At 54.3% G+C, this 16,286-nt stretch overlaps 2 protein-coding genes across 7 annotated transcripts in view; both read left to right on the top strand.

Annotated features, from left to right (window-relative positions):
* Positions 1–9,068, top strand: part of PELI3 (pellino E3 ubiquitin protein ligase family member 3) — a 9,367-nt gene extending 299 nt beyond the window's left edge. Inside the window, exons 2-8 of one of the 3 annotated variants that reach the window (XM_029956230.1) lie at positions 1,084–1,236; positions 1,773–1,844; positions 4,496–4,625; positions 5,255–5,356; positions 6,148–6,342; positions 6,653–6,841; positions 8,102–9,068. In XM_029956230.1, coding sequence (XP_029812090.1) covers positions 1,085–1,236; positions 1,773–1,844; positions 4,496–4,625; positions 5,255–5,356; positions 6,148–6,342; positions 6,653–6,841; positions 8,102–8,671 — 1,410 coding nt within the window. In that variant the 5' untranslated portion in view covers position 1,084 and the 3' untranslated portion in view covers positions 8,672–9,068. The remainder of the gene's footprint in view (positions 1–1,083; positions 1,237–1,772; positions 1,845–4,495; positions 4,626–5,254; positions 5,357–6,147; positions 6,343–6,652; positions 6,842–8,101) is intronic. The other 2 variants (XM_029956231.1, XM_029956232.1) reach the window with 2 other exon arrangements.
* A 738-nt stretch (positions 9,069–9,806) lies between these two features.
* Positions 9,807–16,286, top strand: part of DPP3 (dipeptidyl peptidase 3) — a 38,792-nt gene continuing 32,312 nt past the window's right edge. The window contains exons 1-2 of one of the 4 annotated variants that reach the window (XM_029956227.1): positions 9,807–12,627; positions 13,670–13,944. In XM_029956227.1, coding sequence (XP_029812087.1) covers positions 12,576–12,627; positions 13,670–13,944 — 327 coding nt within the window. In that variant the 5' untranslated portion in view covers positions 9,807–12,575. Of the gene's footprint in view, positions 12,628–12,662; positions 12,926–13,666; positions 13,945–16,286 lie in introns of those variants that run through there. The other 3 variants (XM_029956226.1, XM_029956228.1, XM_029956229.1) reach the window with 3 other exon arrangements.

The following is a 16,286-nucleotide window of genomic DNA, read 5'->3' as shown; positions in this document are numbered from 1 at the left end:
GGATGCGCCGGGCGGGCCCCGGCGGGCGCGGGGGGCGTGTTTGCGTGTCTGAGGGTGGCGCAGGGGGCTGTTTGCGCGCTCGCGGGTCCCGGGTGGGCTCTGCGTCCGTCCGGGCACTGCCCGCGGGGCTCGGGGTGTGCGGGACTGTGCGCGCGCGCGCGCGTGTTTGTGGCCAGGGACCGCCGGGTGTGTATCTGCGTATGCGCCGGGCCGTCATTGTGCCTGCCCCGGGCGCGGGGCGCCGGCCTGCCCCGGCGCAGTCCCTCCTGCGCGGGGATGTTTTCCAAACAGGCTTCCTGCGGAGCCTGGCTCTGCTGCAGCCCCAGCCGGAGGGGGGAGCGCCGCCCCCACAGGCCTCCGGAGACCCGGGCGGCCCTGGGACTGCAGACAGACACCTGAGGGAGGGAGGAGGCGGGCCCCCGGGAGGGGTCCAGAGGCCCGCCCGCCGGAAGAAGCCAAGATGAGGAGACTGAGGCAGATGGATGGGGAGGGGAAGGTGGCCAGACAGGCAGACGTGAGGAGGAGGGTGGGAAGAGAGACGGCGAAAGGGACAGCCCCGGGAGGACAGAGAGTCATTGAGGAAAAAGACAGACAGACAGAGGCCTAGACCTGCAAAGGGGTTGAATGATTAAGACAGACAGATTCCAAGAACCCGACAGAAGGGTTACTCTAAGGCCCTGGGGCCAAGAGCCAGACCCAGGAACTGAGTCTAAGATGAGGAATAAGGGTCCTGTAACTCTTGAGGTGTCTTTCAAGCACTCCCAGACTCTGAGGTCCTAGCCAAAAAGAATCCTCTGGCCACCCCAAGTTGGTCTTCTCCTCTGGTCCCACCAAATATCCTGCCTCTCCGATTGTGGGGCCCTTCCCTCTAGGTTTCATCCCACCCATTTCTCTTCCCCGTATCCCAGCAACCCCGGGGCAGTTTAAAGGAGGCAGAGGTGGAGTGGTTGCCATAGCAACAGAGGTGGTGAAAGGTCACTCTGGCCTTTGCCTAGGTGGCCCTGGCAGCAGGCCTGAGCTGGCGTTGAGGGGGTTGGGATGAGAGGTTGCAAAATTCTTTTTCTCCTCTCCCACTCTGCCCAGAATGGTCCTGGAAGGAAACCCTGAAGTGGGGTCTCCCCGAACCTCAGACCTCGGGCACCCAGGGACCCAGGGCTCTTGTGTCCTCTCTTCTCCTGGTGAAGATGCGCAGCCAGGCGAGGAGCCCATCAAGTATGGCGAACTCATCGTCCTGGGGTGAGCGACCTTGGCCCAGGTGGGGCAGGGCACCAGGCACCCCCCAGGGCAGCCAGATCAAGGGCCCCAGCTCTCCCCCCATGTGACCTTCCCCCTCCTCACCTTCCCAGCTGAGAGACAGCTGACCAAACTCACCTCAATTCCTGTTATTTTATCTTCCCATATTTTAAATAAATTACTGAGAAAACTCTTAACTGCTCACCTGAGTTTCTGAAAAAAAAAAAAAAAAAAAAAAGCAGCACCCTCTGCCTTTCATAAAGCACCTAGTATATGTAGTCTGAGGTGAAGACCTCTGTTCTCCAGCAAAAATGCTTGGTTCAAATCCTGCCTCTGCAAGTAGCCTAACTTCCCTATGCCTCCATTTTCCCATCTTACAAACAGGGACAGTAATGATGCCTCAGAGGGTTTTCGGAGGAATGAATGAGGTGATTTCTGTAAGGCGCATAGAACAGTGCCTGGCACAGATCAAGTGTTCTGGGAGGCAGGCTTGTGCCAAGCCCTTTCATGGACATTATTTCATTTCAATCTTCACAAAGATGCTGTGAGGAAGGAGGTGAGGAAACCGAGGCTCAGAGAGGGGAAGTGACTGGCCCAAGGGCACACAGCTGGTAAGTGGCAGGGCTGGGATTTGGACCCAGGTCTTTCTTACTTCAGGTCTAGTGCACTTTCACTAAGCCACAGCTGACCCTCAAGCTACAGATGAGAAAACCGAGGCCAGGAGAGAGGAAGCAATGTGCGTTGGTGGTGGTTGGATAAACCTCATCCCTTCCTGGTCTCCGCCTGACCAGGACCCCTGCGCCAGCCGCTTAGCTCTGCCCCCAGGCACAGACCCCTCTTCTTGCTTCTCCATCCACACCTCCTTGCGGCCTTTCTCTCTGCTAGCTGCCCTGAAGAAAATATTTGATAAGCTATGCTGTCATTATGATTATTCAGAAATAATAGTGGCTACTGTTCGCTGACATGTACACACCATGTGCTTTTTCCTAATAATAATAGCGAACGTTTATCCGTCGCTGTATATCCGTCGCACTTTATGCCAGGCGTTTTTTTTTTTAATAGTTTATTGTCAAATTGGTTTCCATACAACACCCAGTGCTCTTCCCCACAAGTGCCCTCCTCCATCACCACCACTTCTTTCCCCCCTCCCCCTTCAACCCTCAGTTCATTTTCAGTATTCAATAGTCTCTCAAGTTTTTCGTCCCTCTCTCTCCCCAACTCTCTTTCCCTCTTCCCCTCCCCCTGGTCCTCCATTAGGTCTCTCCTGCTCTCCTGCTAGACCTATGAGTGCAAACATATGGTATCTGTCCTTCTCTGCCTGACTTATTTCGCTTAGCATGACACCCTCGCGGTCCATCCACTTTCCTACAAATGTTTTTTTAAAATAGTTTATTGTATGCCAGGTGTTTTTTAAATGCTTTATCTCATTTAGTTCTTGCAATGAACCTGCGAGGTAGGTCCTCATTAATTAGCACCATTTTACAGAGACCATGTGATAAGTGGAAGAGCCAGAATTTAAGCCAGGCCCTTCGGAGCCCTGAGCCTGTGTCCTGAACTGCCCCACACCCCATAGGTGGGAAGAATTTGTAGGGCAAAAGTGATGCCCCTCTCAGGGATGCTTGCGTGAGGAGAGCAGCCGCTTGGTGTCCCAAAGGAAGGGCAGGTTTTCCAGTGGGGGGTGAGGTCGCCAATGGGGGAGAGCGCAGACCTAAGGGGATAGGCCCCCTTGACAGCGGTTTATTCTCTGTAGAGCAGTGAAGCCCCACATTGGTTACAGAGCCACTTGGAGAGCACGTTGAAAATATTCATTGACAGGCCCATGGGCCAGAATCAGAATCTCCATGGGTACAGCCAGGGAATCTGTATTTTAATAAGCTCATGGAAAGACTCTGATTGAAATAGTCCTTATCTGTATTTGGCAACTCTTCATCCTGGGACTGCCTGCTGCAAATCCTTCTGTGGCTCCCTAGTCTTCCAGAATAAAGTCCAAGCTCTTAAGCTTGGTGTTCAGGGCCCTTCCACCAGCTTCATCTTCCTCTACTGCAGCTTACCACCCCAATCACCACTCCCTGATCTCACGAAACCCTGCCAGCCTCATGGCCTTTGCTTGGGGCAAGCCTTCCCTCAGGAAGGGCTTCTGCAAGAAAGGCCGGAGTCAGACGACCCGAGTTCAGAACTCTGACTTTTTCACTTACTAGCGTGGGACCTCAGGCAGGTCATTTTACCTCCCTGAGCCTCAATTTTTCTCATTGGTAAAATGGGAAGAAAGGTACTTGCCTGGCAGGACATTGCACAGATTCCATTAGGTAATTAATAACATGAAGCACCAGGAACACGGGAGCCTCCAGTACATGGCAGTGATCAAGGCTGTGACTCACCCCATCTCTGCCTTCCACAATCACTCCCTCTGGAAGAGAGCTAGAAGGAAGGTAGAAATTTGACATGTATGGATGTATGGAGGTGATAGCATTGTGGGTCTGTTTTTTCTTTCTTTCTTCTTTTCTTAAGGTTTATTTATTTATTTTGAGAGGGAGAGAGAGCATGAGCAGGAGAGGGGCAGAGAGAAAAGGAGAGAGAAAGACAGACAGACAGAGACAGAGAATCCCAAGCAGGCTCTGCGCTGTCAGTGCAGGGCTCTAACTCACGAACTGCGAGATCATGACCTGACCCATACATACCCAAGAGTCAGATGCCTAACCAGCCGAGTCACCTAGGCACCCCTCTGTTTTTCCTTTCATTCTGGGTTCCAGTAACACTTGTGGTGTAATAAATGACAGTTTGCTCTCAAGGTGAATACTTTCCAGTTCTTCAAGGCCCCATAAAGGGGCTCCCTCTTCTAGAAACCTGATCTGAGGCCAGAATCCACTACTCCTGCCTCTGGGCCTGTGGTGCCGTTGGTCCCGGTTCCTTGAAAGGCTCACTCCCCTGCCGCTGAGGGCACAGAACTGACCTGTGGTGTGCCCCCGACGCCCCCCCGCCGCCCAGCATCTGGCCACACATGGCTCAGGCATCCAGGAAACACTGGTTAATTGACTGGAAGGTCTGTTGTAGCTACTCTGCTCCTCACCTTCCTTCCGAAGGTGGGGATTTGATATAGTGGAGGAGGTCTTCTAGTTTCAGATGGTTCTAGTGTTATGGTAGAGTCTGCCCAGAAGCTAGTAGTTCCTCCAAATCTCTCAGGGGCTCACTTTCTTTTCTTTCTCTCTCTCTCTCTCTCTCTCTCTCTCTGCAATTCCTTCTTTTTAACCCTCCACATCCACAGCTACAATGGATGTCTGGCAAGTGGGGACAAGGGCCGCCGGAGGAGCCGCCTGGCACTGAGCCGCCGGCCCCATGCCAACGGAGTGAAGCCAGACGTCATGCACCACATCTCCACACCGCTCGTCTCCAAGGCAAGCAGCCTGTCGCAGTACGCCTGGCCAAAAGTCCTCTGCTCCCTGCCCAAATCCCAGGTCCTCAGCCCTCCAAGTGCTGCTCACCCACAGGCCTGCTGCAGCAGGGGAGCCCACTGTGTCTTCACCCTCTGCCTTGGGCTTCCGGGGAAGTGGTGCCGAGGGGCCCCCCTGTAGTGCACAGCACTCTACAGTTTGCAGAATGTTTCTTTGATGACCAGACGCCAGCCATTGGATGGCAATGATCAGCATCATTTAGAGGCAGCCAAAGGCTCAGAGAAGGGATGTGACAGTCACACAGCCACGGCCAAGGAAAAGCCTTTGCTTCGAGGGTTTGGGTTAAGAGACGCGCTCCCCTGTTTCCAACTGTGTGACTTTTGGCCAGTCTCTTCTCCTCCCTGAGCTGCAGTTCCCTCAGCCATAAAATGGGAATAATCCCTAGGCCTCCCTCTTGGGGTGGCAGTAGGGGTCAGAGAAGGCAACCCGAGTATAGTGCCAGCTGCACAGGACATCCTCTGCAAGGACAGAGCTGCCCCTTTGCTGGGATTGGCCAGTCGGCTTTGGATTCCGACTCCTGGCTTCTCCTGGCCACATGTCCTGGGTAGTGACTTCTCCTTTCTCCCTACCAGGCACTGAGTAACCGTGGCCAGCACAGCATCTCGTACACACTGTCCCGGAGCCACTCGGTCATAGTTGAGTACACACATGACAGTGACACAGACATGTTCCAGGTATGCTCAGGCCCCTCTGCAAGCCTCTTGGCCACCGAGCTGCCAGGCTTCAGTGTGCAGCGCTGCAGGCCCTCCAGAGTGACCCTGGAGGACCGAAGGCCGTGGTGAGGGTGTTTTGGGCAGGGGGGGCTCAGTTTTCAGATGGGGAAGCAGCATGTCCTATAAGAGGGCTGTTGACTTCCTGGAGTCACACAGCAAACCAGTGGCTGTATCAAAATTTAAAACCCAACACAGACTTCCAGGCCCTGGGAGGCCATGCAGCTTAAGAGTTCAGAGTGTGGTGTGACAGTCATACTGCCTGGGTCAGATCCTAGCTCCATCACTTACTAGCTGGGTGACCTTGGGCAAGAGTCACTTAGTCTCTTTGGGCCTCAGTTTCCTCATCTGTACAGTGGGGCCCACAATATTCCTACCCCATGGAATTATCGGGAAGATTAGCTGAGAGATTGCCCATGAAGTGCTTAGCACCATATCTAGTAAATTCAAAAAATTCACTATCTCCTGCTAATGTTGAGCACTCCCAGGCCATGCCTATTACCTTTTCACTGGTCTCTCAAAAAAAACCAACTCATTTTTATTGAGTGGGGGAGACAGAGAAGCGCCAGATCCTAGCAACTGGATTTGGAGACCCAGCTGAGAGCCCGGGATGCTTGGGGGGTTGGGATGCTACTGCCCCCTCCTCACTGTTGGGTGACTCTGCGTGCAGAGCAGCTCCTGGGAACCCTGGGGTACAAGCCTGTGGGATCGAGCAGTGCACAGCAGCCCTGTGCTCGCCCTCCTCTTCCTCACAGATTGGCCGCTCCACTGAGAACATGATCGACTTTGTGGTAACAGACACATCGCCCGGAGGAGGGGCTGCCGAGGGTCCCTCTGCCCAGAGTACCATCTCCCGCTATGCCTGCCGCATCCTCTGTGACCGCCGGCCGCCCTACACTGCCCGCATCTATGCTGCTGGCTTCGATGCCTCCAGCAACATCTTCCTTGGAGTGAGTGAGCTCCCCCCCAGGCAGGGACCGGCACTCTATCTGAGAGTGAGCAGAGGGGGGAGGCTGGGGGGGGTGGTGATAGACCAGCCGGCAGTCATCATAACCGTGACCTATGCTGGCATTAGCAACGCCACTTAAAAAGTGAGCCCAGCGAGACTCCAGGAGTTCAGGTGATGCCCATGGCCATGCAGTGCCCATTCCAGTCCTCTCTGGGCCACCTCTGACTGTGAGGGTATTCGGGCAGCATCCTGGGCTCGCGGCCTGCTGGGGGCCACTCGGGGATGTGATCTGATCCCACATGTGGTCCCAGGAGCGGGCAGCCAAGTGGCGGACCCCCGACGGCCTGATGGACGGCTTAACCACCAATGGGGTCCTCGTGATGCACCCAGCAGGCGGCTTCTCGGAGGACTCGGCCCCGGGTGTCTGGAGGGAGATTTCGGTCTGTGGGAATGTATACACTCTGAGGGACAGCCGCTCAGCACAGCAGCGAGGGAAGCTGGTAGGTGGCCTGCCCCATCCCCCACAACCCGCCCCCCCCCATCCTTCCCAGCCCCTTCCCCCTGATCTGCAGCCCTCCTACACAAGGGAACTCCAACAGGCTCCATCTGGGGGTCATGTCCCACAGAGAGGACCAGACCAGCGGCTCCAAAACGTAGCCCAGGTCCCTGGGGTGAGGTGCAATAGATGCACAAAAATGCACTGTGCAGTAGCAGGTGGCTTTAGGGATGCCGGCAGCTTAAGAAATCCCAGCCTCTTATGAGGATGACACTTGGCCCATGTGTGAGCAGTTTATAGCCGAAAGTGTTGGCAGTTTGTAACGTCTCTCTCACATTCGGACGGATTTAGCTTTATTATCCTCTACTAGCGGGAAAGGGCCCCTGGAGTAGTTCTGATAGAGGTGACAGTGAATGCTCCACGTGGCACAGAACCCATATTAGGGGCCTGGATAGAGTCCTAGAGAGAAGGTGGGGGTCTGCCCAAGGGCATGGGGCTAAGCTCCTCAAACAGGCCTCACAGACCCTGTCTGGAGCATGAGCACGCCCGGCAAGCAGATTGCAAAATCTCCAGGAAGAGCACGGCTTCTCTTTGCAGAGGACTGATTCTGTGGGAAGATTTGGAGAAACGTTCTCTTTAAAAACGGTGTGTGTGAATATTTCACACGCTTGTTGAGTCCCTACTAGGTTCCAGGCACTGTTCCAGATGTTTGCATCGATTGATTCACGAGAACCACTTGAAATAATGGGACGCAGACTCCATCTTGAGGATAAGGAAATTTAGACTCAGAGAGGTTGAGTTACTTGACTAGGGACGCAAAGTTAGTGAACGGCGAAGCCAGGAGTCACACCCACGCAGGCTAGTTCTAGAATCGTGCCTTTTAACCGCAGCCACTAGGACAGCTGCCTTGGGCTAAGCCCCCCGTGTTTCTCAGATAGAAGAATTTCCCACTTCTGCCTTAGGGATGAGCCTGGGGAAAACCTTGTTTTGGTCCAGCTCTTCTGATCTGACAGATAAAGTGACTAAGGCCCACGTCCCACTGTGAGAGACAGTGCATGCCTGGGAGCACTGACTTGCCCTCCCACGTGGGTTCTCAGGCCTCCTGGGTCATCTGCCCCAGCCCAGCTGGTCCCATTGGTCCAGGGTGTTCTCTCCAGGGAGGTCCAGTGGGATGGACAGGTGGCTTGGCTGGGGTGACAGCTGCCCAACGGCCAGGAGTTCGGGGGCCTCTTGAGCAGTAAGGCCCTTCTGCTGTCTCTGGCAGGTGGAAAACGAGTCTAATGTGCTTCAGGACGGCTCCCTCATTGACCTGTGTGGGGCCACGCTGCTGTGGCGCACGCCAGCCGGGCTGCTGAGGGCACCCACGCTGAAGCAGCTGGAGGCCCAGCGGCAGGAGGCGAACGCAGCACGGCCCCAGTGCCCCGTGGGCCTCAGCACCCTGGCCTTTCCCAGTCCGGCCCGTGGCCGCACAGCGCCCGACAAGCAGCAGCCGTGGGTCTACGTCCGTTGTGGCCACGTCCACGGCTACCACGGCTGGGGCTGTAGGAGAGAGCGGGGCCCCCAGGAACGTGAATGTCCTCTCTGTCGCCTCGTGGGACCCTATGTCCCCCTGTGGCTTGGCCAGGAGGCCGGCCTCTGTCTGGACCCTGGACCACCCAGCCATGCCTTTGCACCCTGCGGCCATGTCTGCTCTGAGAAGACTGCCCGCTACTGGGCCCAGACACCGCTGCCCCATGGCACCCACGCCTTCCACGCTGCCTGCCCCTTTTGTGGGGCCTGGCTCACCGGCGAGCATGGCTGTGTCCGCCTCATTTTCCAGGGGCCACTGGACTAGGCTCTCCCGGGGCCCTGGCTGCCATGCCCACCCACCCACCGAGGTCCCTCACCTTCTGCAGCCCAGAGGGAGCTCTGCATGTGGGACTCGACCTGCTGGCACATCGCCACACCGGATGGACGCGTTGGATGGGCTGTGCTCCTCCCCTCTTAACGCTGGTCCCCAGAACCCCTCCCCCAGTCAGAATGATGGGGCCCTCAGCACCAGCTCTGTCCTGGGCTTTCCTGGGGTGTCCCACCTCATGCCGCCTACACTGTGTCCCTGGGGGAGTGAAGGGGCTGTGGGCCCCTGACCCCCAGCTTAGGCTGGCTGTGCCCCGAGCCTGCCAACCCAGCTCCAGATATACTCACCCTGCTGCCGCCCTGGGTTCCTCTATAAACCTTGCTGCTCAGCTGCCCTCGCAAGTCCCGCGTGTCCCGCATGAGTGCAGTGCCGCCAGCCCCTGTGTGAGTGATGGGTGGCAGCAGGTTGGGACTGGCATCTGCTGATACCCACTGCGGGCTGGACTCTATGCCAAGTGGGCTCTGGGGACACAGAGACAATCAGACTTGGTTCACTGCCCGGTGGAATTCACAGTCTAGTGGATGACAGACCAAATCACTGAATGACAGCAGTTTCCTGAGTGCCCGGATCAGAGAACGATCAAAGGCTGTGGAGCAGGCCTCACTGGAAGGCGGGAGCGTGAGGGAGGCTTGCGTGGGAACTCCCCACAGGAAGGGGGAGCGTGCTGTGGGCAGGAGGGAGGCTGAGCACAGGCTCGGGGAGGAGGAAGCAGGGGACTGGGTGGGCGGTTGAGTGCAGCAGTGGCTACAGGGGGGCAGAAAGGAGGCTGGAGCAAGAGGTCGGCGCTGCGCAGATGGGGAAGATGCTGGATGGAGGCTTTAGAACCTCACTGTGGGCAGTCAGGAGCAGAGGGAAGCGGGGGAGGGGACTCTAACAGAGCGCTGGCTGTGACAGGAGGGCTGCTATTACCAAGTGCCCACCATGCCCCTTGCTCTGCTGCTGCTGCTGCTGCTGCTGCTATTATCTGTGTCAATAGAGCACTGACCAGGAGGTTTTGCTATTTAATCCTCACAATAACCCAGGGAGGAAGGTGTTACCATTTCTGTCTAAGATTCTGAGATTAAGGCACATGCGCCAAGTGATATGGCTGGGAAGGATCAAATCCTGGCCTCAGCCTGCCCCCTTCTCTGTCACACTGTGCTGCTTTCCTTGGACAGGGGTGGGAGAAGTCGGGAGGGCGGCGCAGGTAACAGGAACAGCATATGCGAAGGTTTGGTAGGGAAAAGGCTTGATAACAGAGGAGCCGGGTCTAGAGGGGCAGAAATGAGGAATGAAGGGTATGGATGTTGGGCTGGGGCCTGGTGGCCCTTGGTTGCCATGGAGACCAAGTCTGAAGTGGACCCTCACTCATCTTGGCCAAGTGTCACTTCTCCCTGAGAGCCAAGGCAGCCTCAGTGTGCTGCTGGGGTTGCTTCCAGACCATTCCTGGGGGCAACAAGCTTGAGAGACAGGTGAAGGTTCTGGAGATACAAAAATCTGAAAAAGAGGCTCTAAGCGCAGGCCTGACCCTGGCATCATCCCCAGTTGAAGACAGCTGTTAGAGCCTTAGGGAGGACAGATTCCAAGGGGAGGGATCTGGCAGGGGCCACAGAGACCAGAGCTCGGGCTTGTGAGAAGACAGAGGGTCCCTGTGGGTGGTGAAGAGGGGATGTGATGAGATTCCCGGGCATCGGACTGCCACGGTGGGGGCCCAGAGGGGGATGGGATGCTCAGGTGGATATGGGCGTCCTGCAACATGCGTGCACGTGCACGCACACACACACACCATTAGGAATTCTGAGTTGTTTTTCTTCTGGTTGGGAACCAGGCAGGGCGATCCAGCAAAGAACTTAGACTCTGAGAGAAGAGACACACAGAGCGTATAGTACCATCCCAGGGAGAACGCAAAGGTAGTGAGGGAGCATAAGGCAGCCCTGAACTTGGTGGCCCAGCACTGCCCTTTTCCAGCTCTTGGAGCCTCAGGCCCCTCACCTGTCAAATGGAACAGCAGTTACTACATTGTAACTGTATAGAGAGTACCTGTAACACAATAGGTACTTAATATTACCTTCTCACAAACCCCTCCTGCGTTTCCGTGGCGAAGAACCAAGGCTGGGGATGGTCATGACTCCAGTGAGTAGACTGCTCCATATGATCCTGTGTGTGTGTGTGTATGTTGGGGCAAGGGGAGGGGACAGTGTGGTGGAAGGTATCAGTAAGGCTAGACTCCTGTTCAGGGACACCTGAGGAGAGGCTAGGTGGCCTTAGAGAAGTCAATGAACCTATTGGCCTCAGTTTCCCCATCTCCTGCAATGGGTAAAATGATATCCTATTGGGTTTTTGCAAGAATGAAATGTCCTCCATGTCAAGCTGCTAACACAGGACCTCATGTGCTCCTACTAACTGTGATCATAAAAACACGGCTTGGTTAAGGGTCCCAGGAGCACTGGGATCTTTTGCTCACCTGAGCTGCCCACTGGTGGCTGGAGAACACTACCTCCTTTACTGGTGCACATTTCAAATTCGCTCAAATCAAGGAAGTGTACCCATTTTAGAGACAAAACTGAGGCACAGGGAAGAAGAGGAGTGACTCTCCTAAGGACATAGACCAATTATTGAGCTCCTCCTCGTAATGATAATCATCAGAGCCAACAGTAAGTAGCACTGTTGTGTCTAGCAGGGCCTTGGGCATTTTCATAAAGGAGAAACTGGTGCCAATGGTGGGCAGACCCTGCTGTGGGCCTAGACACAGGTGTGGCAAAGGTATGGCAAGGGGAGTATGTGGTTGTCAGGTACTCCCTTTTCCCAGTCCCTGTGGGCACAACACTAGGGGGCAGACTGCCTGCTCATCACTTCACTCAGGGTCACAACATTCCTCCAAGTGGGATAAGACAAGTGTTAGCCCAGCCTGGTTTCCTGGCTGAGGAAGCCAAGACTTGAAGAGGTAAAGTGTCCCCCCCTTAGGCCACACAGCCATTTGGCAATGAAGGCCAGATTTGACCTCAGATGGCCTGGCTCTGCCCACACTGACTCAGGACCTTCGCAGAGCTCCCCATTTAACCCAGGCCTGGCCCCAGCACTTCTCCTGCCATGCCCCACCCAGGATATCCTCTTGGGAGTCCGTCTAGACGTGCAAAAGTGGACCTCAGGCCCTGCTTTGCTTTTCAGGGTCACAGGATGCTTTCCGTTCCATCGAGGTATCCGGAAAGCACCAACAGGCTGCCAGGCCTCTCATCCCTTTGTGCCTGGGAGACAAAGGCTCAGAGATGTTTAGCAGTCGCCTCTCAGGCCCCTGGCGAGTCAATGGCGGGGCAGTGAAGCCCTTGAGAGCGTTTCTCCGTGTCCCCGTGTCCTTCGCAAGAATGTGATCACCTTGGCCCAAGCCCAGCAGCTTGCCCTGTAGGGTCGCAGTCTCCCAAGCGTCTCCACCCCCTGACCCTCGATACCAGTGAGGAAGAGGGAGCCACATGACTTCCACTCTGCAGGTTCCCATCTGCAAAACTGAGGTGGGGGACCCAAAGCAAGCCGGGTTGGGACTCGGGAGGGGGAGGGCAGTCTGTGTGCTCCGTACATTACACCCATGCCACCCTGTCCGGACTGAGGGACCTTGTCAGCCCAGTCTGCCAGGACTAGGCCGCGGCCAAGCCATCCACTCAAGTCCTAGGCGCCCGCGCGAGCACCCTCGCTGACAAAGGCCAAGGCCGCAGGGGCCGCCCCCGCGCGACCCTGTAGGGCCCGGAGGCGGGGAGAGGCGGGCCCGTGGACTGCGCTGAAGTGCGTCTATTGGCTGGAGCTGATGCCCATCCGGGCCCCGAGGCCCGACAATTGGCCGCGGGGGGCGGAGTTCGCGGAGCCCCAATGAATGGGGGAGCCGGAAGCAGGAAGTGAGTTTGCGATCGGAACAGCGGCTGCAGGTGAGGCGCGGCGCCCGGGTTTTGGGGTCACAATGCGTCATCCTCGGGGGACAGGGCGAGTCTGGACCGAACACAAAATCATTTTTTTTCTGCCTTCCATCCAGTACCCCTTCCACATTCATTGTGGGTCCTATGCCAAGGAACCCTCCGGGCAGCAGTTAACCCGGGGAGAGGTGGGGGGTGGGGGAGAGGTTAGTGCTATTGGAGCGGTGCATCCGGAGTGGTGGGGACGGGAAGGCGGTGTGGAAAATGCCCTGGATTGGGAGATCCCGGGTCTGAACGGGGCTGTGAGAGTTCGGTAAGTTTCGTGGCTTCTCTAAGCCTCAGTCTCTCTGTCTGTAAAATGAGTTTTCTTCCAGCTCCGAACTTCTGCGGCTCTGTGGCGCCCCTAGCGGAGCGCAGGGAGAGGATAGGAGGATGGAGGGCCAAGGAAAAGCCAGTTAGAAGGGTGAGAGTAAGACGTATTGCACACTGTCCTGGTGAGGTTGGTGTTATTATCACCCCCATTTTACAGAGGTGGAAACGGAGGCACAGAAAAGTGAAAACTGACTTGATTTTAGAAGTCTAGAGCTAAACCAGGTTTGGAACCTGGGTCTTCCAACTGGTAGGATGGAACTCTGTCCTTGTGAACACAGTGGTGGGTGAAATTGAAGAATTCAGAACTTAGGAGAATTCTGAAGAGGAGTCTAGGAAGTCAGAGAAGGAGGAGGGGAAGCTGAGAAGCCCCCTCTGGGAGTCTAGAGATGCAGGTCTCAGCTCTGATCTCTCCTTTGTTATTAGGCAAAGCTCTTAGCCTCTCTGGGCCTCGGTTTCCCCATCTGTAATACTGGTAGTTGAATTCATTCTTTAAGGCTTAGGGGCTCCAGGCCAAATGGGACCCACCAATTTATTTTGTAATATCCTTGGGTGAATCACCTAATCTCTTAGCCTCAGTTAGTGTATCTGGTAAATGGGTTTGGGGGAGGATTAAATGAGACCATGAGAGTGCAGAGCTAGGTGTGTGGTAAAAGGAGGCAGTGATGATGGTGATGGTTCTCAGCAGGGCCCATGGCGGACGCCCAGTACATCCTGCCCAATGACATCGGTGTGTCTAGCCTGGACTGCCGTGAGGCCTTCCGCCTGCTGTCACCCACAGAGCGCCTGTATGCCCACCATCTGTCACAGGCCGCCTGGTACGGAGGCCTGGCTGTGCTGCTGCAGACCTCCCCTGAGGCCCCCTACATCTATGCCCTACTCAGCCGACTCTTCCGTGCCCAGGACCCAGACCAGCTGCGCCAGCATGCCCTGGCCGAGGGGCTTACCGAGGAGGAGTATCAGGTCAGTTCTTTTAGGTCATCCTGCGTTTCTTGAGGGGCTTCTGGGTACGAGGGACCACGAGCAGGGCTACAAAGGTCTTTCTCTTTAGATTAGACCAAAGGTTGCAACTACGGGAACCTCCTCTCCTAGAGCCTCAGTTTTCTCTGTAAAACATGGATGAGAGTAGTCCTTACCTCCTAGGGTTGCAGTGACCTGACTCCAAGATAAATAGTGGCTGCTGTGATTGTAACAGGCTGTGAGTGAACGCAACAGCATGGAGATTCAGAGGCGCTAGAGGAATGAGTCCAGGGTAGGAACCAGGAGGGCTGAGTTCTGGACCAGCTCTTCCTCTACCATGTTGTGTGTCCCCCCCGCCTGTCCCCGGTTTTGTTTGTTCTTGGGTCTTTTGGCCAAATCATATGTAAATGCATTGTGGTGCATTGCTGCAATGTAGAAAAACACAAAACAAAACACAAAGATCCCTCATCAGGTGGTGTGGTGCGCACCCTTTCCATGCCTCTGTCTGTGTATTGCACGCCTACACATGCACATGCACACGTGTCCCGGTTCCTCATCTTGTCCTTTACGTAAATGAGAGCATGCTCTCTGTGTTCTTATGAGTCCTGCCTTTTTTTTTTTAATTGAACGCCGTATCATGGAGAACTTCCGTGGGGTTCCTATAGATCCACCTCATCCTTTTGGTTGACTGTAAAGCCTTCCCCCACAGTGTACACTGTAATCAATTTAATCTTTTCCTTATTGTCGGACGTTTCGACCATTCCTAATTCTTCTTAGGAATAGCACCACAGTGAGCATACTTGTGCACATGTGTGAGTAGGATCTATTTCTAGCAGTAGCATCGCTGGGTCAAAGGCTCTGTATGTTTACAGTCGATTGATGTTGTTAAATCATCTTCTGCCAAAGTTTCACCCAGAATGTATGAGAATATGGCCTGTTTTTCTATATGTGAAATAAAGGGATTGGATTGCTTTTCTCTGAGCTGAGGCCCAGGGTGTTTTTTCTACCTTTTTTTTTTTTAACTTTGAGTCATCAGCATCCCATCTCGAGGCCTTGATTTACTCATGAAAAGAGTTAACAGTGAGAAAAGAGCTTGGACTTGGAAAAGCATTGTAAGCGCTACTGTTTTCAGTGGAATATTTTTGTTTGCAAATAGCAGAGACCCACCTCAAATTGACTTCAGTGAACATGAAATTCGTGACTTCCAGTTTCCAGTCCAATGTGTAAGGAACTTACAAGTCACCAATCTGTCCTAACAACAAGTAAAAGGCAGGACAGACTAGAAAATCAACAGCTCTTATGTTCTTAGGAGAAGTGAGGCCACAGGGCTAACTGCCGCTCCCAAATTGGAGACATAGTCAGGTGGCTACAGAGAATCACAACTTAAAACAGAGCCAAACATTCTTGAGCAGCAGGCTTCCCCACAACTAGCACTAGGGTAGGAAAACCTAAACCATAATTGACAAATTGCTGGAGGCTTCGGTGTGGATAGCTCTGAGAGTTAAAAACTCCAGGGGGACCCAGTCACAGGAGAGGCCCCCACACTTTTGGGGAAAGGGAGCTGCTTTTGAAAAATGCCAGAACAGTCTGTTCTTAACCGTTTGCTCTCAAGGAGAAACTACTTCAGCAGAACCTAACCTGCTGGGGTTTTATCGGAGTCTAACGGACCTGTGCAGAGGATCCCACTCTAGACAGTTCTAAGTCATCCTGTCCCACCTAAGGGTGGTTAGGGACAGAGGACCGAGAAGCACATGTGGAGTTCACGGTCCAGAGGTAAAGGCTTACTAACAGACTAATGAGACCTAATCATGAGACTATAGAATACTTCCTGTACTCCCACACCTTGCTATCATATTACAAAGGGCCTATTTGCAGGAGTTCTCTTTACATAGTACATCAGGTCTGGCTATCAAGAAAAAATAGCAGAACATAATAAAAAAAGGCAAAAACACAGTGTGAAGAGACAGAGAAAGCATCAGAACCAGATTCAGATGTGGCAGGTGTGTTGGACTTATCAGCAAGTAAAACAGCTATGATGAGGGCCCTAATGGATAAAGTAGACCACATGCAAAAACAGATGGGCAGAGAAAATGGAAACCTTAAGAAAGAACCCAAAATGCCAGAAGCTTAAAAACACTAACAGAAATGAAGAATGCCTTTGCTGGGCTCATTAGTAGACTTGACACAGCTGAGGAAGGACTCTCTGAGCTTGGGAATATCCCAATAGAAACCTTCAAAACTGACATCAAAGAGGAAAAAAAAAAGACTGAAAAAAAACCCAGAACAGAATAGTCGAGAACTGTAGAGCAATTCTAGGAGCTGTAGTGTATATGTAATGGGAATAC

This window comes from Suricata suricatta, chromosome 11 (assembly GCF_006229205.1).
Source record: "Suricata suricatta isolate VVHF042 chromosome 11, meerkat_22Aug2017_6uvM2_HiC, whole genome shotgun sequence".
NCBI classification, from domain to species: domain Eukaryota; kingdom Metazoa; phylum Chordata; class Mammalia; order Carnivora; family Herpestidae; genus Suricata; species Suricata suricatta.
Note: the sequence above shows the minus strand (reverse complement) of the source record. Positions and strands in the feature narration are given on the sequence as shown.